This window comes from Mustela nigripes, chromosome 2, assembly GCF_022355385.1.
Source record: "Mustela nigripes isolate SB6536 chromosome 2, MUSNIG.SB6536, whole genome shotgun sequence".
Classification (NCBI taxonomy): Eukaryota; Metazoa; Chordata; class Mammalia; order Carnivora; family Mustelidae; genus Mustela; species Mustela nigripes.
The window spans coordinates 88725143-88748930 of NC_081558.1; the positions used below are offsets into that span (position 1 = coordinate 88725143).

The window sequence follows — 23788 nt, forward strand, 5'->3', positions numbered from 1 at the left end:
CAACTATCATATGATCTCCCTGATATGAGGAAGTGGTGATGCAACATGGGGGCTTAAGTGGGTAGGAGAAGAATAAATGAAACAAGATGGGATTGGGAGGGAGACAAACCATAAGTGACTCTTAATCTCACAAAACAAACTTAGGGTTGCTGGGGGGAGGGGGTTTGGGAGAAGGGGCTGGGATTATGGACATTGGGGAGGGTATGTGCTTTGGTGAGTGCTGTGAAGTGTGTAAACCTGGTGATTCACAGACCTGTACCACTGGGGATAAAAATATATGTTTATAAAAAATAAAAAATTAATAATTCAAAAAAAAAAAGAAAAAAAAATGCAGACAAGGGCACCTGGGTGGCTCAGTCGGTTGAGTTCAACTCTTGGTCTCAGCTTAGGTCTCAATCTCAGGGTCATGAGTTCAAGCCCTGTGCTGGGCTCCTCACTGGGAATGGCGCCTACTAAAAAGAAAAAAAGTGCAGGCAAGTATTGCAGGCTGGCCAAGGCACACAACTGCTCAGCAGTTGCAGTAGGGATATTGTCTAGGCGTCAGGAAGCCTGGGTTCCACTTGTGGCTCCTGCAGTTAAAGACTGTGTGCACTTGAGCAAGTTATTTCAAGCTTCAGGGTGTTCATAGAAAATGAGGAAATAATGGCACTTCCCCCTCAGGGCTTTTTGAGGATTAAATGAGATAATGCATGCAAAGTTGTCAGCATAAGGTCTGGGAGTACTATGTAAGAACAGTTGGTCAGCTCTCTGCCTGAAACAATTTTCTGGATTTCTTGACATGGCCTGTACCCATCCATCATTCTGGTCTCTGCTCAGAAAGCACCTTCTCTGACTCTCCTATCTAAATTAGCACTCACCGCCTTATTACCATTCTCTATTCTTTATCCTACTGGGCTTTCCTTCATAGCATTATCATTGTCTGTTATTATATTATGTAGGAAGAGATAAGCTCCACGAGAATCAGGCTTTGTCCCCTTTGTTCACAAGTGATGCCCTGGTGTCTAGAAGAGTATCTGGCATGCCGTGAGTGCCCAGGAAATGAAAGAATAAATTCCTACATAATTATTTGGGTGAGGGAATACGTGTGTATAAGCTTTTAAATGATCACTGCTAGTATTAAGTGCATTATTCATTGAATGAATAAATGAATGAATGAATGGATGGATGAACGAACACATGAATGAATACATACCACATATTTAAATCTGGTATATGAACAATAGGTCTATGTCACGGGAACAATGAGGCCTAAACACTACAAGTTGCTCAGACCCTTTGGTCCAGGAGTATTTCAGATAAATACTCATGAGTGCAGTATCTATTTGCAAATGGATGTCACAGGTCTTCCTGAGCTGGGAGAAAAAGACGGGTTGGATACAGGAGTCAATTCATCTACCTGTGAAGAAGGATTCTTCCTTCTTGAAGTTGGTTAGCTGTCTTATGGTGATAGCATTTAGGGAGAATTGCTACTCCACATTTTCCAATCTTCAAAGGGTTGTAGAAATTGAATGCAGTGTGATAGGCCATGTAGTATAATGGGAAAGCAAGTACTAAAGCAGATCAACTCAGGTGTGAATCTTAGCTCTGCAACGTGCTGTCAGCATGATTTTGGATGAATTAGTTGAGCTCTTCCAGCCTTGTTCTTGATCTATCAAGTGGGGAAGATCCTGGCCTCACATAACATGATACCAGGGATATAACAAGGCCCCCAGAATATCAGTCTCCTCCTTGCAAACTGAACACTTATGAGAAAGCCAGCAAGAAGATACGGGAGATCTGTAAAGGGATATGGATCTTCTTCCTGAGTTTGCCAAATGGAAGCCCAGAGGAAGTGTAGCTTAGGGGTCTGGGAGAAACTGCTGAGCAGTCTGAATGTGAAACCAAATGCCTGTTGTTTGCATCTTGACTTTGCCCCTCAGGATGTGAAAGTAATCTTGGCCCGGGATGATAGCAGCACTGACGATGGCACTAACGTCAACAGCACCAAGCTTGGAAATGCCTGCCTCCATGATTGGCAGTTAGTAAATGTTAGCTATGAAAGTGACTTATTATCACAAAGGGATGAAAAACTCTATTGCCAAACAGGCACACTTTTGAAAATGAAAGGGGACAATGTTAATATTTAAATCACGACACTAAATTAAAAACTGGAATGGCCTGGGGCAAATGCAGTCATAGGTTACCCTATGGTTATCAGGATACCTAGACGGAAGGAGGCATTCCCTTCCTGCGAAGTAGTTAGGCAGAGGCTAGGAGTATGAGACTCAACACTAGATTTGATTTCCTCCCCATTTCACGCTTTTCCGATTCTATTGGAGTTTCGTCTGCAAATTTATTTGAATACTAGTTCGTTTTTTTTGTTTTGTTTTGTTTTGGTTTGGTTTGGTTTGATTCTCGCTGGGGAGAGAGAGGTTTGGAGGAATTCTGCTCCCTTGTTTCTAATAACTGGTTTGGAATTTTGTGCTGACCTCAGCCTCCTGTGGGCAGACGCCAAGGAAGGGTGGGTGAGGAAGCACAGGAACCCACACTCACGGCCTCACCTGCCCTGCCCTTGTGTATGGAGAAGCTCAAAGGCTCACATTCCATCCAAAACAAAGTTAATGAATTCCTACCAGCCTCATTTTGTCCTTGAATCTGAAACCAAGACTCCTGGGAATGCTTCTGTAAGCCAAGCAGTTACTGTTTCTTCTCCCCCTAAATTTTATCAGGTTAATTCAAAATAAAAATATTCTCTTTCCCAAATTAGACTTGAACTGGAGATTCTAGGCTTTGGCAGAACCTCTTGGCAGTTCCAAAGATGCATCCTTAGCTTACTCCTTATTAGTGCTCCAAGCCCTCCATGATCTCTTCTATAATCAGAAATGGTATTACAAAACATCAGAATCAGATTACCTAAGCCAACCTTCCTCCCTGAGGAGTAGGGGTGTGAATGAAGGTTTTACCTGCAGCATCTACAGGATACTTTCTCAAAAACCTGACAGAGAGCACAGCCTTAGCAAATTCCTTGCCCCCAACCCTTGCCCTCACGCTTCCTGAAGTAGAATTCCTTATACATCCTAAAGTTCTTCAGAAGCCGATCTGTATTTTACTTACGGGTCATATTCCCCTACATGAAAGTGAGTCCTCTGGAGTCAGTAAATAGGCCTTATTCTGATGTTTTTACTAACATTTATTGCAATTTTTTTCTGTATAGAGGTGATATATATTCCTTTTAGAAAATATAGAAAAATGTGAAGGTGACACTAAAAATCACTCATAATCCCATCTCCCTGTCATCATTGCTGTCATTTAAAAATATATTTTCCTAGTGTTTTGGCCTGGGAAGTACTTTAAGAGCTAGTACCATATTTTTCTCACCTTTGGCAGAGAAGACAAGAGAGAATTTGGTCTTCTTATGGTCACATTTGATATTCAGAAAAGTTTGTGATAATCAGCTTAAGTGGGAAAAAAAAGGCAGAAATCCTCACAAGTTTTAAAATAATTGTAGCACACTTTATAACTACTTTAGGGCACCTGGGTGGCTCAGCGGGTTGGGACTCTGTCTTTAGCTCAGGTCATGATCTCAGGGTCCTGGGATCGAGCCCTGCATCAGGCTCTCTGCTTGGCAGGGAGCCTGCTTCCTACTCTCTCTCTGCCTGCCTCTCTGCCTACTTGTGCTCTCTGTCAAATAAATAAATAAAATCTTTAAAAAAAAAAAAAAAACTACTTTGAAGACCGCAGTTTCGGTAAATAAAAATATTTACTGAAAAATTGGGGGGCTGTGTATTGTTCGGTGAATCAGGTTTTTGGTAAGTTGACTTCAGCAAATTGGCTGTTTGGTGTATTGATGCAGTTCATGTGCTACAGTGTCTCATGCTTTAGGGCTGAGACAAGTACAGGACATTTTTATTTAAGGCACTTAAGGTGCTGGTAAGGAAGACAGTACAGCAAGATAACTTTTACAGGGGAAAGGCAGGGGCCAGGTGGTAGGGAAGAGCATTGTAAACACCATGGAGACAGGGTTCAGCTTGGATTTTTGTAGGTTAGTAGTTCTGAGCTCAGAGCAAAAAGGACTGGAAAGAAAGTTGGCTGGAAACAAGGGAGAGAGGGTGCTGTGGTAGAGGTCCCAGGGGGCTGTCTTCAACAGGGAACATGGCTCCCTGTATGGAGAAATGGGCCCAGGGGAAACTGGTGGGGTGGGCTGGGGGCTGAGCACCTCACACTGACCTGGCTTAAAGAGTTGGGACCAGGACAAACACCTAGAGTTGCTTCCAGCGGCGACATACCAGTTCTTAAAAACTCTCAATCAGTTCCAGATCTCTTGTTCTTTTCCCCTTACTCATTTGGAGCCAGTAGAGGTATCAGATTACTGTCGATATGTGGAACAGGATTCATAAACACAGGACAACATTAATTACCACTAGCTATATCTTTCAAAAAGTATCTCTGAAATTAAGTAGACATGAGGAGGTGCTTTCCTGCGGGGCACCTGGGTAGGAACACAATCTGTGGCTGAATGATACCTCTGATTTAGCATGAGGGGAACACTTCAGGCTAACAGATGATGTGAGAAGGGACTGGGGGCAGGGAGGAAGGGGACAGAGACTCCTGAAGAGAGAGCAGAATGCAGGAAGGAATGGTTACTTTCAGAGACAAGGGGAGGAAAGAGATGGATAAGAATCACTGACTGTTAGAACTGGAAGGAATTTAGAGATCAATCAATACAAAACCTTCCTTTTATAGATGAGGCCACCGCAGCACCAAGAGGCTAAGCAAACTGCCCAATATGACACAGGAGTTGGTGGCAGATCCAGGATGGAAAATTAAAGGTACAAAAGGAAGACTCCAGAAAAAACAGAAGGATTTTCCTAGGATCTGAATTTAAGGAGATTACTTGCCTGACAAAGACAGCAATGAAAAACACAATAATTAATTTTATTTTCCTTGGAGAACTGAGGCCTTGCTCACCCACAATCACCCTGTATGAATCCCACCTGCCTGTGTAGAACAGACCACCAGCATTGAGAGACCACTTCCAGGGACTTCTCAGCCAGACCAGAGTAGCTGAAGTGATGGTATTTATTTATGACCTCATTTATCACTCACGGGGCTTCTGCTTGCAATAATTCTGCAAAGTTAGGGAAAGCTTTTCATGTGAGAAGAAGAAGGGAAATGAGTTGCCTGCTATAATGTGTAAATTTGACTTCCCTGGGCCATCAATTTTATGCCATGAGGATATTAGATGTTATGCAACAAAATAACAAACTGTGGAATCTCAATGTGAGCATTAAATTGAGTTTGGATAGCGCCCTGGGCATTGTCATACCCTTAATGTCAACCAATTGGGTTCAACCCACCTGAGACCAAATTACCATTGACCACTGACAGCTTGTGGTCTGCCAATCCTTTCAGGGGCCACTGTGGTTGATGTAATCCTAACATTCACCCGTGTCAGGAATGGACCCAACAACCTGGCTAATAGGTCCATTAAATTATACTCAGTGGAGGGGAGTAAAGATCTTCTTCATCAAGAATGTAAATTCCAAATTCCTATACATGGTCCTCTGTAGGACTGTAAATTTTATGAAGCAACTTTTTTTTTCCTGTTCTCTAGTTGTTTTCTTTGTCTTTAATTTCTCCAGACAACTGCCCCGAATGTTCTTTCATAATTAAAACTAGTGATTCAGTGCCCAAGACTTAGTAGCATTCCTCCCCTGAGATTCTGGGGGAGTAGTTCTCAAACTGTGGCCCCCGACCAGCAGGATTCTCATCACCTGGGACCTTAGAAATGCAAATGATTAGGTCTTTTGCTAAATCCACTAAATCAGAAACTCTGCAGGGTCCAGCATGCTGGGTTTTAATAAGCCTCCAGAGATTTTGATTAGAGCTCAAGTTTGAGAATTGTTGCTCTGTGGGAAGGCAGTGCATGGTTCCTCTCTCATGAATGAGGTTGAGAGCCTCTCAGATAGCCTAGGCCTCTGTGAAGGGACCTCAGATTTCCCTGCCCCTCTCTTAATGACAGAAAGCAGGATGTTCTTGGTTTTAACGGATGACCTCTGAACTTTGGGGAAAGAACTAGATTTAAGTACAGCCACGTGGCAATGAAGAGAGAAGGACAGTTATAACTGTATTCTTAGCTCTGGAGAAGAGGAAATGCCCACAAGGAAAGCAATGATGAGACCTAGGGGCAACAGCTGAATTTGGTTAATGGGGTGCTCAACACAGCTGAGGGTGAAAAGACCAGCAGGAGGCACCCTCTGGGTGCTGACTTATAAGGTTCTGGTTTTGGGAGGTTGAGACAGTGATACTATTTAAGAAACCATACTGTATTTAGGTAAATTCAGTACACAGACCTGGAGGAAAAATGACCAAGGTGGTTTTTCTTTTTTGCAAGAGGATTCTTAATCAATTTCATATAAGACAAACAAACGTTAAAAATAACCCAAATAAAACAAAATCTTAGCAAGGTCAACTCTGACTTGGCTTTGCATTAATAGATGCTACATTCCAATTTATACTAGTTAGTGACAAGCTATCAGGGGCTTTGGAGCCAAACAGATCTGCATTTGAGGTCTAACTCCATCATTTACTAGCTGTGTGGCCTTAAATAAGTTCCCCAGCTTTTTACAGCACGTTTCCTGAAATGTACATGAGGATAATGGTCGTGCTTACTTCCCAGGGATGTCCAGCTGATTAACTTAAGTGCAATATGGCAAATGCCTAGCCCAGGGACTGGTAAATACAAGTGCCTAGAGAAAGTTAACTGGTTTCGGTTACATTTACTGTTCTCATTATTTCTGACGCAGCGTCCCCACTACATCTGGTGCCCAAAGAAGTGGAAGCCTTCAAGGATGACTTGACTAGTTGGTAAGCAGTGAAAGAAAGCGAAGGCACCTCATTAAAGAAGGTCTGCTTGCTATTCTAGATAGTGAAGGATCCTCACAGCTCTCCTTGGCATGCCCTCTGTTGGGTACAGCAGGAGAGGGGCTTAGCTCCTGGTCTCCTCTCTGCCAACAGAAATCCAAGGACGGTCTCCAGGCTCACCCAGAAGGAGTACACAGCCTTCTGGACACCCTGCATCTCCGTGATTCGCCCCCCTCATCCATCTGCTGAGAACACACAGTTCTGCCTGGAGTGCTCTTGGAGGACATCATCCTTCATTTGGCATTATTGCTCAGTGCTAAGTCACTGGCTGTGCTTATCCTCAACGTCATGGCCAATGCCAGCTTCTAGCATGCTGAGGGCTGCTAGTTCCCTATCCTAAAAGCCACGAGTCCTGCTGTTTCATGGGACTGAAACAGAGTGAGAACGTGGCCAACTCACATGGACAGGGCAAATACCTGCAGACGACCTTAAGGAGACAGCTCTGAATGTGTGATTTCCAGCATGGGTTTTGGGATGTCACTTTCTCTCTCCTTCTGGGCCTTAGTTGTGTTACGACAGGAAGTGGAACACCTACCCCCGATTATTTCAGAGATCTGAGTTGAAACCAATTTTATTTAAAAATAGTCTGACTAAAGTAAATATTACACACAAACACACACACGCACTGACCCCTTTGACTAAGTTTTTCAATGAACTTGAGGCAAAGTCCCAAGTTCAGTTTTACTAATTGCCCAGAACATGGGTGTTCTGTTTCAATGTCCTCACCCTTTTAGCTTCCACCTTTACGTTTGAAACAAAGCTGTCCCCCTAGAGACGTTGATTCTTCCCCACCATTTCCTAGATTCTCACGTCCTGAATCATAGCTTCCATATCCTGAATGTTCTTTTTGCACTGGTGACACTGCTAAGCACCTTATGTGTTCTCTCACTTGATCCTCACAATATTTCTTGAGAGCAGCTCTATTATTATCTCTACTTTGCATATGAAGAGGCTGAGGCTTGAGTGGCTGCAAGAATTTGCCTTCAGACATATAACTTCAGAGCGGCTGAGCTGGGATTTGACTGTAGACCAGGAGGCCCCACAGCAGGTGCACTTCAGCATTATGAAACAGTGCTTCGGACCCTGAATGTGCCATTCTTCCAGCCGCTCAACAGCTCCTGGAGCCGGCCAGGCCCGGCCGAGCTCAGCAGGACAAGGGAAGAGAGATCCTGAACCACTGAAGGGATGAAGATTTTTTTTTTTTTTTTTGGTCTTTTTGTGTTTTGTGTTCTGTGGTAGGTTTGTTTGTTTGTTTGCTGGATCATACTAGAGAGAACGATTGAGGAAAAAGGGAAACTCCCCTTAATACCAAAATTTAACGTTGAGCTCATACTTTGATCGGAATGTGGAGAGGTATTATTGCATACTCAACAGTTTTTTTAAAAATCCTTTATGATTCATTAGTCGCATAGAACACCCAGGGCTCATCACAACACATCCCCTCCTTAATACCCATCACCCACTTACCCCGTCCTCCCACCCCCCTCCCTTCTGGAACCCTCAGTTTGGTTCCCAGAGTCCAGAGTGTCTCATGGTTTGTCTCTGTCTCTGATTTCTTCCCATTCAGGTTTCCCTCCCTTCCCCTATGGTCGTCTGCACTAATGATGTACTATATGTTGGCTAACTAAATATAATAAGAAAAAAAAAATCCTTCAGGATTTGTTCATATATGAAATGTTCAATGGATTTCCTTCTAGAAATAAAAACAAAAGTGTCTCTTTGAAGGAATCTCACCCACTTTCAGGCTCCGGGTACCGTAGGGAGTCCCCTCGCAAATCTGTATCTGTTCTAGATCTATGTGATCAGGTGCCAAATGGCAACCTCCTCTGGATTCTCCATAAACATCATGGGCGAAAGATGCCAGCACCTTCTACTCCCTATTCAACTCCTCAATCTGATTCTCCTGAAAGATAGGCAAATCACTCCTCCAGGGATGGGAGCCAGCTATCTGCAAGCTCCTCCTCCTTTTACCCATTTCCCAAGGCTTGTTGATACAGCTCTTGGCCAAACTCTTCCCCTAGCCTCCTCAACTTCCACCACCATTGCCTTCTCATCTCTTTCCTGTTATGGCACGAGCTTCCTAATTGGTTTCCCTGTCTCCACATCCACTCTCTCCCACCCAGACTTCACAGGAACACTGAAGTGACATTTCTATTACACACATCCAATCGTGTTGTCTCCCTAGTCAAAACCCTTCAGGACCTCCAGGGAAGCACATCCAAGCTCTTCAAACTTTAGAGAAAGCACTTAAATCTTCCTCGTTAGGCTCCTCTTCTCCTGTCCAGACTCCCCAATCCATTTTCTACCCCTACTTGACCATCTAGCCATGTTGAGTCACTTAGAGTTCTTTGCTATTTTTATGCTGCCATGCCTTTGTGTGTCCCGGTCATTTTGCCCAGAGAGTTCTTATTTCACTCCTCTGCTGGTGAATTCCTCCTCATCCTTTGAGATTCAGGTCCAGAGTCATCTTCTTTCTCTCCCTCCTTCCTTCCCTCCTTCTTTCTTGCCTGCCTGACTGCCTGCCTTCCTTCCTTCCTTCCTTCCTTCCTTCCTTCCTTTATTTTTCTTCCTTCTTATCTATTTATTCGAGAGAGAGTGAGAGCTGGGGGCGGGGGGGGGGGAGGACATAGAGGGAGAGGGAGAGAGAAAAGCAGACTTCCCACTTAGCAGGCCAATGTGGGGCTCGATCCTAGGACCCTGGGATCATGACCTGAGCTGAAGGCAGACACTTAAGTGACTGAGCCACCCAGGTGCCCCCAGAGTCATCTTTCTTATGAGACCTCCCTGATTCCCTCTAAGTAGAGGTAAGCCTATCTCCTGTAGCCTCTGGAACACATTTCTGTTGTAGCAGAAAGTTAACAGGCATTTTAATTATTTATTTACCGGTCTGTCTCCCAGCTAATGATAAGCTCTTCTGGGGCCAGACCTTTTTCTTTTTCATTTGTGTGTGTCTAGCACCTATCAGGGTATTTGGTATAACTGGGGCACTTTCTAAATGCTTGTTGAAACACAAATATGTGATTGAATAGAAATTACCATGTTAAAATGATCTAAAATACTGTTCTAAATTTTTACTGATCTAAAATTTTCAAAATGAACTCATCAACAAATGTGGCTTGAGCATGTGTGATATAAAAGCATGGTGTTGCATTAGACATGAAAAAGTACCGATGATGGCCTCTGCCTCTGCCTTGTAATCTAGCCAGGGTCAGATGATATATATAAAAGTAAATGTTACTTAAGAGAGAAATTATATTAGTGAACTTAGAAAAAGGAACTTCTCAAGGCATTTACTAAATGAGTGAAGTAGAGATGAGTTATAGGATCTTGGGAGTCTGAGGAGGTCACTATGGCCTAGAGAAGGGGTTCTACGGAATATGGCTTGATTAGTTGGAACTCCACGGTGTAAGTGGCAAAAAGAATTAGCCCATAATGATTTAAATAATAAAGGGAAACTATTGGCCAAAATTCCCAGGAATTTTCATATTTTCATATTACTGGCATCTAGCGTGCAAGTAAAATGACCTGATTTCTCTCTAGTTCTCTGTTCTTCCCTTTGAGGTGCCAGTCTCTTTCGTTTTCACCCACACTTTGTGACACTATCACCCTTCCCTTTCCTCTCCCAGCAGTACCATGCTCTCCCCTTGAAGGGTATCATTTCCAGACCTCACAGCCTCACCTTATCTTTCTCAAAAGTTTCTAGCAAATATGTATTTACATTTCACTATCTCGGATTGTTGTATACCATCACAGAACTAATCACTATGGCTATAAAAACTGGCTGATTGGGGGCCTGGGTGGCTCAGTGGGTTAAAGCCGCTGCCTTCGGCTCAGGTCATGGTCTCAGGGTCCTGGGATTGAGTCCCGCATCGGGCTCTCTGCTCGGCAGGGAGCCTGCTTCCCTCTCTCTCTCTCTCTCTGCCTGCCTCCCCATCTACTTGTGATCTCTCTCTGTCAAATAAATAAATAAAATCTTTTAAAAAAAAACTGGCTGATTGATTTCAGCCAATTAGTGCCCACTCTCAAAGTATGGAAAGGTCACTCATACCCATCACATGGCTTATAATGTAAAAGGGTGATTGCCCATGAATATACAAGATACCAAACAGGCCAGTGTGTCATCTGGAGTGGGAGGGAAAGCAGTGTGGCTTGGGAAACATGGCTTAGGACGACACTCCACAATTTTGACTTGCTGCTCACTTGCTTCATCTAAGCCAGATGTTAAAAGAGATCTCGGAACATGTGGCCTCTCCCCATAATCCTTCTTTAAATCATGGCAGAAGAAAGAACTTTGGATTAGGGAGCAAAAGCTCTTGACTTCTGGTCTTGGCTCTGTCAGGACACTAAAGATCCTCAGTCTTCTCAGCTATAAAATGCAGATGATGACCCCTGTCTTCTCTGCATGTCAAGAGAATCAAATGAAATGGTCAGTTTGGAAGCTCTTTCAAAAGTATCAAGATACATTTAGAAAGTACAATTTGTAATCTTACCCTCAGTGCTCACTTCCATATATTCCTCCTCTTGAGGACTTAAAAAAAAATCAAGCCAATGCACTCCCCAGCTTCCCTTTGTTTACCCACCTCCAGACAGTCTGTCAATATTTCATTGATATGCTTTCATTGGTATATTCTATATCAGTCACGGTATGTTTGGGCACCTGCGTGGCTCAGTCGATTAAGCGTCTGCCTTTGGTTCAGGTCATGATCCCATGGTCCTGGGATGGAGCCCCACATTGGGCTCTCTGCTCAGCAAGGAGCCTGCTTCTCCCTCTCCCTCTGCCCTGCCCCAAACTCATGTTCTCTCTTTCTCCGATAAATAAATAAAATCTTCAAAACAAAAAAATCATGGTGCTTTTAGCTCAAGGGACAGAAAACCAGAACCCAAGCAACTGTAACAATAGGACACTTTATTATCTCATGATAAGGAGTCCACAGATACGGTGGGACCCAGGGACAGTATGTCCCGCCAGTGTCTCCACCTCCTGCAACTCTTCTGGCTCTGACTTCACCTTAGGGTTGCTCCCAATCTCACCCTTCCTACAAAGTGGCTACAGTGGTTCCAGGAATCACAAGCAGACAACTTTTCCTTTGTATGCCTCTCTCTCTCTCTCTCTCTGTCTTTTAAGCTAGAACAGCTTTCCAAGAAAAAGCGTTCATGTCTTATTGATTAGAACCGGCCAAAGCCCACTCCTAAACCAATCTCTGGCAAAAGGGAACAGGATCCATATGATTGGCTGAGATTACTCAGGATTCACCCTTGAGCTGGAGACAGGGCTATTTTCTATACAGCCAGATGATGGAAAACGATCTGAAAATGATCAGGGCCTAACAGCTGAAAAATTGGAGTGATTGGCTGTTGAATAGGCAGCTGATAGCATCTGTGTCCCACATGCTGTAAATGCCCTGCTCATCTCCAGGGGCCTATGACTTCATTGCAAACCACTGACTTCTGACCATTAGCACCTGTATTTCTTTGCTTGTAAGCAATTCGGTCTACTGGGAGCCTGCACTGCTGCCCACGCAATAAGCCAGAAATACTGGGGGATTGATATTCCCACCCTGGGAACAGCCCTCAATGACTGATGAACTATATTCCCCAAGTACATAAATACCCACGTTCCCTCATCTCTGGGATAAGATAACTCTGTGCTCTTTGCTCTGTACTGGCTTCCAGAATTTCCCCAGCAAAATTAAACTCCTGTTGGCCACAGTGGTTGCTGGCATGACAACACTTTTACAGGCTGCCTTCCTTTTCCTGTCTTACCTTCTCATTCTGCTATGGCTTCTCCTTCACCTCCTTTGACTTCCTGTCTCAGAGTTAGATTTTTGGGAAACCCAAATGAAGATGCTACGTACCATATGCCAAACTTCTTCCTGAATTCAGAGTCTTTGTATATAATTTTCTCATCTGCATGGAAAATGTTTCCTCTTTCTTCTCACCTGATGCACTCATTCTCCCTTCCAGTCTTGGTGTAAATGTCACTTCTTTTCAGAATTCTTCTTTGTTTGCCTCTCCTCCTGACGCTACTCCCATAATCTTTTGCGCTCCTATTCCTTAACAATAACTACAATGGTTGTAATTTAACTTTTTGTGTAATTTGATTAATTATTTACTTCCCATCTTTATCCACAACTAGACTGTGCATAGCTTGAGGGTAGGGATGATGTTTTTGGCTCAACACTGCACCGCTGGCCTCCAACACAATGTCTGGCACAAAGTAGAGGGTCAAGGACTTACTGGCTACTGGAAAGAGGAGGGTTGTGAGAGACCTAAAGAGGCAAATTTGAGAGTCATTCACATGGACAAAATGATCAAATCTTTCCATCAAATCTTTTCCATGAAAATGACCTTTGATTCACATGACTTCTACCTGAATCTACATTTGTTTCTCAGGGCAGAATATAACTTTTATACATGAGGAGATATCCACAATCTATAAGAGTATCTTGGAGTGGCTCATTTATAAGAGATGCCACTCTGATCACCTTGTTTTATTTATATATTACAGATTTCTACCTAAAATCTACCATTCATTCATTCATTTGTTGAATGCCTACTACTTATTAGGCATTGTACCTGGCAAGACCCTGGCACTATCTGGCTTCAGCTGTTTTCAAATGTCATGAGAGAGATTTACTGGTGGAGATTCTTTGTCTGCCTTCCCTCACAGTCCTTCTACATAGAGCTTTTGACTTTCATTAAAAGAACAAGGAACAATCTAAGGAAAATCATCACTATATCTGCTAAAAAACAAAACAAAACAAAACAAAAAAACAAAGTATCTGAGGGCATTGTCTGTTGTGTCACTCAGTGCTCACATGGGAGAAGTTAGTGATAAGTGACATGAGGCATGGTAAAAGCAGACATGCATGCTTGTCATCTCTTTGCCAGGCAGCCTCTTTCTTAACTAATCCCTAAACCAGATCGTTGCCTTCACATGTGACTGATGCAGGTTTTATGGGGCTTGAGGTTTATATAATTTGGAATCCTTTGAGAAAAAAAGTGCAAGACTACAAATAAAAATGTCACATAGAGCCTTGGAAATAGTATACCCAAGTGAGGGGTTCTGAAGTTCAAGCTTCACTGGTTTTGCAGCAAATCAGCATCTGACCTCGATTCAGTGAACCTGCTCTCCTCTGCCCCTTACCCCTGCCATGGTCATGCTGACCTCTATGCCTTGTTTATATTGATTTCTTACTTGAAAGTTCCTCCTCCTCCTTCAATCTGTGGGCCATATTTTTTTTTCATAGTTGAAATCCCCAATGCCTTCTTTGATTCTACTTAGCAGAAAGCTCTCCCTCCTAAAGGCCCACACCCTGTGAATATAGTCCAGGATATTTCATCTCTTTTTGGCTTAAACTGCATCATAAATTGCTCTATTTAAGTACATATAGTGTGCCTTCTCCAATTAGTGTCCACTTTTTGGGGTATAGGGACTTTTTCTTCACTTAGATCTCTCCTCAGTACCTACTAAAGTTCTGGGTACAGCAGTAAGGAAAAGAAAAAGGAAAGGTGTCATGAAGCAGAATTATGGGGTTTGGAGTGAAGCCAAATTAGTTTGACATAATCATGATGTTTATTTCACATCATTGTGAGGATTAAATAAAAGCATTTATTCATTCACCAAATATCTATTTAGCCCCTCTCTTGGGTTATTTCTGGTACCAGAAACTTGGAACACATGTAACTGAGCAATAGTCTCTGTATGGGGTTTCTCATAGTTGAGCTGGGAGATGGAAATTTATAATGTAACAGAATAAAACTATAGCACACACAATCAGAGCATAGTAAGCGCTTAATAAACAATTGTGTAGTAACTGAGAGAATGAAGGAATTCAGAAGAGAAAATGGTTAATTTTGCAAAGTAAGTAGGTCTTCCCATATTTGCCACATCATCCCTATCTAAACACACTGTTAATTATAATGGATATGACAGTGTATGGGAACTTATAAAATGCTACATGTAAAGGAAAAATAAAACCAGAGGACAAAGAATGCGAGGAGAGAGGGAAAAGGGGAGGAAGAGAGGCCTCAAGGAGGCAAGGGGTGGGGAGGGACCTCTGTGGACCCACCTGGCCGAGTGTGCACTCCATGCCTCCCAGGAAGTCGGCCTCCTTCAGCCCATTGTGGTTGCTGCTGATGTCATGGACTTCAAACCGCAGACGCTGCACCTCTTCAAAGTAAAAGTCCACAGTGAACAGTTTTGAATACACCGGGTTTATGCAGGTGCGAATCACCTCTGTTCTGTCAACCTGCAAGGAGAGAAGAAGAGAAAACACCACCATGGATTAGGGCTTTTTCTTACTACCCTATAGGTGAAATAATGTTACGGTGCTCCCCCTTCTTCCAAACCATAAATGCCCTCCATTGAGCCACCAGTGTAAGCAGTTTGAAAGTCTACAAGGAAGCACCCTTAGAGAATGAGCCACGTTTCAAGGAAGGAAATCTTATTAGAATAATTTGAAGCTTCGTATTTAAAGACTTAGAGCATGTTGGATTGTTAAGGAATAGGGCAACAAGACAGATTAATGATTAGTGACTGCCTGAAGCCCTAGCATGAAAAAGAGTCTGACAGCACATCTGGGCTCAGGAGGAAAACAGTCTGCAATAGACTAGTGATGTCTGATGGGCACAGTAATGGCAAAAGACCACATAGCTACCCCATTTTAGCCAATCCTACTCTAACCTGAGTTTTGTAACTCCTAATTCCTAGCACAGTGAAGTGGAAAGGCCAAGAGAGTAGGAATAAAGATGACTGCCTTTGGTCTCAACTATGCCTTTTATTGAGTTTATAATGGTTGCTCAGTCATTTCAATTCCCTGAGCCCCAGTTTCCTCATCAACAAAATGAGAATTCGAGGATTGGAAGGTGAAAAGCCCCTTCCTGCTCTAATAGTCCACGACTTATGACTCCCTTTGCTTTCTATGATAATAACTCTCCATTAGCCTCTCTCTCTCAGATCCATATCTGCCACTCTTCATCCTACTCTTGCCTTTGGAGGCTGACTGCTATGGATGGAATTTCCTGGACTTCCTTGCCTCTAGGTTCTGTTTTGACTCAGCCAAAGGGAGGACCTAGCAGGAGATCAGACAGTGGGAAGGCAGAGAGGTGATGACAGCAGCACCATACCTCCACACACATGAGTCTGCTAGTAGACTCCATTCCACAGAGGGAGCTTTTGTGGGTTCTCGTAACACAATGCCCCCTCCCCCTCTTGATTCTTCAGACCACTGCCATTAATATCGCTAATGAGCCTCACCATCCTTTGTTGGCTTCCTTCTCCCTGCCCATGCCCCCCAAAATTGTCCCTCTATAAAGAGTTTAAACCTTTAGATGAAACTCTTTGGGTATACCACCTCTTTTTGCTGGTACCACTAAGGTTCTTTTCTTCTGTGTCTTTCACATGTCAAAACACCATTTACAACACCACTGATATCCTGGGAAACTAACCCAAGATGTTAATGACAGTTATTCCAAATTATAGCTAAACCATAATCTTATGGTATCTCTGAACTGGAGATATCCATTACTCAAATTTTACGAATCAACTGGAGCCTACATGGACTTTTGGCTTTCAGATAGAAACATGGTCTCTTGGATACTTCCTGAGTGTTGTTCATTAGCACAAACTGGGAAAGCCATTTCCTGTATTTTCATTAGCGTACAGAGAAACAGCTCTCAAAAAACTGAAGGGAAGACTGTCTTTAACCATATCATGTGCGTACAGGTTATCCAGCAAAGAAAGAATTCTTGCTATAGCATCCCCTACATTCTTGCGTTCAGTGTTTTGTTTTTTTTTTTTTTCTTTTTTTGCGCTCAGTGTTTTGACCCTGGCCCAAGCATCCCTCTGAGCCCTGTGTGAGAGTGAGTTGTCCTGTAGGGAACGTCACCTGCTATTCCTGAGGGGATGGCCTATACATGTTATGAGGAGAAGAAAAATATGATTCTGGTCATGTCCCTGTACAACAGACAGAAAACCAAGTCCCAAACTAATATTGACCAGCATTTTACAATAAGCTATTGTTCAGACCAATGGTTATTTGATTCTGGGGCTTCTTCTGAAGGATCAGCTTCTATCTGAACTGAGTTTTCCATTTTGTAAATTGAAATTCAAGTTAGTTAACATATAGTGTAGTATTTGTTTCAGGAGTAGAATTTAATGATTTATCACTTACATAAAACACCCAGTGCTCATCCCCATATGTGCTTTCCTTAATGACCATCATTTATTTACCATTTACCAAAGACATCCATTCATTTACCATCATTCATGCCCTCCACCTGGCTCCACTCCAGCAACCCTCAATTTGTTCTCAATAGTTAAGAGTCTCTTATGGTCTGGGGTTCAGTCAGCTAAGCATCTGACTCTTAGTTTCAGCTCAGGGCATGATCTCAGGGTTCATGAGATCGAACCCCACAAAAGGTTCTGTGTTCAGCAGTGAGTCTGCTTGAGAGTCTCTCTCTCCCCCTCTCTCTTCCCCGTCTTCCCCATGCTCACTCTCTCACTCTCTCAAAATAAATAAATAAATCTTTTTTTCCCCTAAAGTCTTTTATGGTTTGTCTAAATTTACATTTTTATATAATATTCATTCAGTGGGATAGGACTGAATGTGTCATTGGCTGTTTGGATAGGTGTAAGGATTTACTATATTGACATAATTATTTTCAGTCATTAAAAGATCACAGTTTTGAATAATAGTGTAAGTTAGAAATCACAAACCAGCAGTCTGCAAGTTCAAGCTCTCCTGGAGATTGTTTATTGGCCCCATTTAAAAGTACTTTCCCCCTTAATTTCCCAACATAAAAGGCAACAATAAAAACAACAACAACAACAACCCAGGGTGTCTGGGTGGCTCAGAGGTTAAAGCCTCTGCCTTCGGCTCAGGACATGATCTCAGAATCCTGGGATCGAGCCCCACATCAGGCTCTCTGATCAGTGGGGAGCCTGCTTCCCCCTCTCTGTCTGCCTGCCTCTGTCCCTACTTGTGATTTCTCTGTCAAATAAATAAATGAAATCTTAAAAAAAAAAAACCCTTTTATAGGACTATTTTAAAATATTTTAAATATTTAAAAATATTTTTTAAAATTTAAAAAGGGACTATTTCTTTTTTTATTTCTTAAATATTTTATTTATTTATTTATTTGATAGACGGAGATCACAAGCAGGCAGAGAGGCAGGCAGAGGGAGAGGGGAGGGGAAGCAGGCTCCTGGCTGAGCAGAGAGCCTGACATGGGGCTCGATCCCAGGACCCTGGATCATGGCCTGAGCTGAAGGCAGAGGCTTTAACCCACTGAGCCACCCGTGCCCCAAAAGGGACTATTTCTATTGTCAGTCTCACCTTTGGAAACAAAAAATAAGAATACCTGGCAATGTGAGGCCACACTAAAAAATGACAACAATTGGGGACTGCCCCATTCAGATGGGGCATTCACTCTTCAAGCTTTTCTTGGAATTCCAAGCTTGGAACTTGGTCAGAAATGCTTCTGACCCCTAGAAGCATTTTTGCAACATCTGGTCCAAATTCACAGACTAATGAGCCATATAAGAAAATTACATTCATGGGGTGCCTTTTGATAGAGGATTTTGAAATAATCCCCAAGAACATAGAGGTGGATTTGACATCCTCAAGACACAGAAAAAGAATCTTCTCTCCTTATGGGTGGAACAATAGAGTCCTAGGCAGGTTGAGATAAGAGATAGGAGGTGGAAATGCCATCAAATCCCAGTTTTGTTCCTCTGCTTTAACCACCCCAGATGGCACAAGGGGCTGATGTGCATCAATCCTGCTGCTTTTCTTCTTAATTCTTGATTTTCTGATGACAATCCCACATAGATAGAAATTCATGTTGGCATCAAGACACACACCTCATACAGTCTATCCAAGGCAAGCTGCCAACATGCAACATGAAATGATGTGTTTTTGAGGGAAAAGACTGGTTGGAAAGAAATTAAGAAATACACATCTGCATTACCAAGATAGATAATTTCCAAAAATCATCTCAGAGTTAGTAAGAATCCTAAGAGCATAAAGGAGCTCAAAAAAAGAAGAATGTTCGTAGAGGAAGTGCTTGCAATACTAAATACCTATTTAGAAGATATTTCAAAACTTTCTGCATTCCTAGCCATTACAGGAGATGCATTATCTTTTCTGGAGACTGAAGCCAGGTTTAATAGGAGCAATAGAGCCTAGGATAACTCATGTTTCTCACTGAGAGGCATGAAAATCAAGGTGATTCTTTCCAAAAGACCATCCACTGACAGTGCTCCCAGCTGCATCAGAATTCATCAGGGAGCTCTTTCTTTCTTTCTTTCTTTCTTTCTTTCTTTTTTTTTTTTTGGTAAAACAACAACAACAAGAAGTCATTCCTCTTTTTTATCACCAGTGAGTCTGACTAAGCAAGTATAATGTAGGACCCAGAAGTCTGCTTTTTTAAAGAGTGTCCCAGTCTATTCTGATGTGGGAATATCAACATAAGGGAATTTTGAAGATGGAGGGTCTATCTCTTGCTCTTTTGTGAGGTGTGTTGGTCAAAGTTTATTTTAATCTTGGTGGTCTTCTGTTACTCAGTCTTCAAAAAGTCCACTTATCTCTTTTCCTCCCTAGTTGTAACAGCTGATATATTCATGTTGCTTTATAATTTGCAGAACATGCTTAGGTCTAGTTTTTTATTTGATTGTTATAGCAATTATGTGATGTGACTTTGTAGTATTCTGTATATGAGAGAAATCAAGGACAAATATAAGCACAAGGCCCAGGATGATAGAACAAGCACTTGAACTCAAGGCCTTGTTACCTCACAGCCTGGACTATTTTCCTTAATTCAAGTTTATTTGTAAGAATTCCTTGAAAGAAATGGAAAATGCAGCCAGGCATAGTATGATAGTGATAAAATCCATTATTGAGTACTACTTTTGATGAGATGCCCCTTTAAAAATTTCATCTAAAACATTTTTGAGTATAATACTAAAGTGTATAATAGTCAATACATATAAAAAGCCTGCTCTGTCTTAGGCACTTACTTAAAAAATGTGTTATCCAGGTATGATCGACATATAATAAATCACATCTACTTAAATTATGCAATTCAGTAAGTTCTGACATATGTACATAACATGTAAACCACAACCACAATCAAGATAGTGAACATAGCCATTGCCCCTCCAAGTTTCTTCATGACCCTCTGTAACTCTTTCCTCTCACCCCTCCCTCCCCACCCCATTTCCAAGAAACCACTGATCCACTTTGTCATAATAGATCAGTTTGTATTCTCTGTAAGTTTATAGCATACAGTATATAGTCTTTTTGTCTTTATTCTTTCATTCAGTAGAATTATTCTGATATTTATTCATTGTTATGTGCATCAGTGGTTCATCTTTTTCATTGCTCAGTAATATTCCATGGACGGTTTCCACTGTATTGTTTCCAGTTTGGCTATTATACACAAAACAGCCATAAGTACTCATGTACAAGCATTTGTATGGACACATATTTCTTATTTTGTGTAAATACTTAAGATTGAAATACATGTCATGTTTAACTTTCAATATTTGAATAGGTGGGTAGTGGTATCTCATTGTGATGTTAATTTGCATTTTCTTAATAACTAATGATGTTCAATATCTTTTTATATGCTTATTTGCCATCTCTATATCTTCTTTGATGATTTATTCATTCAAATAATTTGACAGGAATTCTCTTTTCATCCTTTTGACAACATTACAAAGTGAGTACTATTATTAGCCCCTCTTACCAGGAGGTAGAAAGACCCTATAACTTTCCTAATTTCACACAGCTTGCAAGAAAGAGGTAGGATTTAAACTTAGGTAGTCAAGCACCTACTTTTGTGTATCACATTCATGCTATATATTCATGCAAATTTGAAGCTTTTCTACCTAAACTCTGTTGCTCAGAGTAATGCGTAAGCCAGATGACAAATGTATATTGTAAAAGTGGGGGCAGTCAGTGCTTGATGTTGTGGTTGTGCCTTTGCAGATCTGGTTTGTCCACTGGGTGTATTAGAGATAGGAAAGGGCCCTGAACAACGACCACAGAGACTGGATTGTGTGGAGGACAAAGTCAGTATGTCATCAAGAAACAGTTCAAGGGGTCCTGGGCATGGAGCTTGCTTAAGATTCTCTCTCTCCCTTTGCCCCTCCTCCATCTCTCTCTCTCAAATAAATAAATAAATCTTTAAAAATAAAACAGTTCAAGACTATGCACAGAATGGCTGCCTGTCTCCTTGGGCTTCCAAGGACTGGAAAAGAGGTGAGGGGTGTGAAGATGAAACAATGTGATGTTATTTGCGGGGAAAGGTCAAGGCAGGAGCCCAAACAGATGCCAGTCACTGAGGGGTCTACAGTTTCTGGAGAAGTACAGGCCCTTATCCCAAAGATAGCAGCTACTGGAGAAGAAAGACATGGGCCCAAGAGAGGTGCAAGGATTCCCCCTACCCTAACTAAACAAATAGAGAACATTTTCTATCTGGTTCTCAGAACCATCCACATGAATGTACTTATTAGCCAACATACGGATACAGAGTGGGGTCCTACAGAGAAACTCTGGAAGGTACCGCCTATTTGAACCAATCACAAAAATTTCATGTAAGTAACACACTTCATAAAAGCCATCTCCTTAGGGAATTCTTTTGACCCTGCCCAGTAAATTATCTCATTCTTTCTTGAAAGGGATGGCAAGTTGGGTAGTGACCAATGGTGATGACAACTTTTCTGCTCAGGCAAAGGGAGGGGTGTGAATAAGAGAGGATGCACCTAATTGTACACCTTCTTACCTTTCCATAGGAGGCACTTTTTTGTAATCTTCAGTCTTTACCTCTACTGATTTTATTTTGTTTTGTTTTATTTTATTTTACTGAAAGAGAAAGAAAGAGAGGGGATGGAGAGGGACAGAGGGAGAGAGAGAATCTTAAGGAGGCGCCACGCCCAGTTCTACCAGCACTGAATCTGATGCGGGGCTCTATCTCATGACCCTGAGATCATGACCTCAGTCGTTATCACAAGTCAGACGTTTAACTGAGCCACTCAGGAGACCCTACCTTCACTGATTTTTTAAATTAACATATAATGTATTATTTGTTTCGGGGTACAGATCTAGTGAATCATCAGTCTTAATTAATAATCAGTCACAATTCACAGTGCTCACCATAGCACATACCCTCCCCCAAGCCCATCACTCAGTCACCCCATCCCTTCCACCCTCCTCCCCTCCAGCAACCCTCAGTTTGTTTCCTGAGATTAAGAGCCTCTTAAGGTTTGTCTACCTCTCTGGTTTCACCTTGTTTAATTTTTCCCTCCCTTGAACTATGATCCTCTGTCTTTTTTCTCAAACCCCTCATATGAGTGAGATCATATGATAACTGTTTTTCTCTGATTGATGTATTTCACTTAGCATAATACCCTCTAGTTCTATTTACATTGTTGTAAATGGCAAGATTTTTGTGTTTTTGATGGCTGCATCATATTCATATATATAGATATAGATATATCTATATCTATATCTATATCTATATATATATATATATCTCACATCTTCTTTATCCATTCATCTGTTGATGGACATCTAGGCTTGTTCCATAGTAGTTTGGCTATTGTGGGCATTGCTGTTATAAACATTGGAGTGCACATGCCCCTTAGATCACTACATTTATATCTTTGGGGTAAATACCAGTAGTGCAATTGCTGGGTCATAGGGTAGCTCTATTTTCAACTTTTTGAGGAACCTCCATACTGTTTTCCAGAGTGGCCACACCAGCTTGCAGTCCCACCAACAATTTAGGAGGCTTCCGCTTTCTCCTCATCCTCACCAACACCTGTCATTTCCTGACTTGTTATAAAATGTACTTTCATTTCACAATGTAATGTATTTAAACTTGGAATGCATGTTATAATTGATGATATGGCATTGTTTAATTGGAAGTATTTTTTCTCAACAGATGATACATGAAAGTACTTCATTTTACCATTGATTTATTACTTTACAAATGATTCTATTAAGTATATCATCCTCATTTTGCAGATAATAAAATCAAACTACATCAGAAAAGCAGTGGCAGAAGCAAGGCTCAAACCCAATCTGTCTGACTCCAAAATATATGTTCTTTCTACTACATAATTTGTTATTGATTCAATAATATCCCTCAAAATTCATATGTTGAAGTCTTAATCCCCAGTACCTCAGAATGTGACTTTATTTGGAATAGAGTCGTTACAGAAGTAATTTGTTAAGTAAGGATGAAGTCATACCAGAGTAGGGTCAACCCTGATCTGTTTATAAAAGAAGAAATATGGACACAGGTACACATGCATGGAAATGCCATTTGAACATGAAGAAAGAGATGAGAGTGATGTGCTTACAATCTGTGGAACACCAACAGTTACCAGGAAATCACCAGCAGCCAGGAGACGGGCATGGAACAGAGTCTCCCTAGTGCCTTCCAGGGAACTAACTATGGCAACACTTTGATCTTGGACTTCTAGCCTCCCAGAGTCTTAGAGAATAAATTTCTGTTCTTTAATCCCATTTGTGGGACTTTGTTACACCACTTCTTATAAACTAAGACATCATTCTACTCTCTCAAGAAACATCCAGCCTAACTTCTCTCACAGATTAATCTCTGAAAAGACACTCTTCACCCACCACAGTAAAACCTCCAAATGCTCTAGATGAAACCGAGTAAGTAGTTCAAGATTACAAATGTCTCTCTCACTACTGATTGAAGCCTCCTTCATCTTCCTGCTATACACTTAACCTGGCTCTCAAGTAACGAGCTCTTGTGTCAGCAGGGTTCTATTTATGGTGCCCTGGAGATGAAACTACCTCCTTATACCACCTGACATGGCTCCAGGCTTGTGTCATTAAGAGTGGAC

The 23788-nt window shown here is 41.8% G+C and overlaps 1 protein-coding gene across 1 annotated transcript in view; it reads right to left on the bottom strand.

The window, feature by feature from the left end:
* Nucleotides 1-23788, bottom strand: part of CPNE4 (copine 4) — a 453626-nt gene that overhangs the window by 149221 nt on the left and 280617 nt on the right. Inside the window, exon 3 of the mRNA XM_059387975.1 lies at nt 14976-15155. Coding sequence (XP_059243958.1) covers nt 14976-15155 — 180 coding nt within the window. The remainder of the gene's footprint in view (nt 1-14975; nt 15156-23788) is intronic.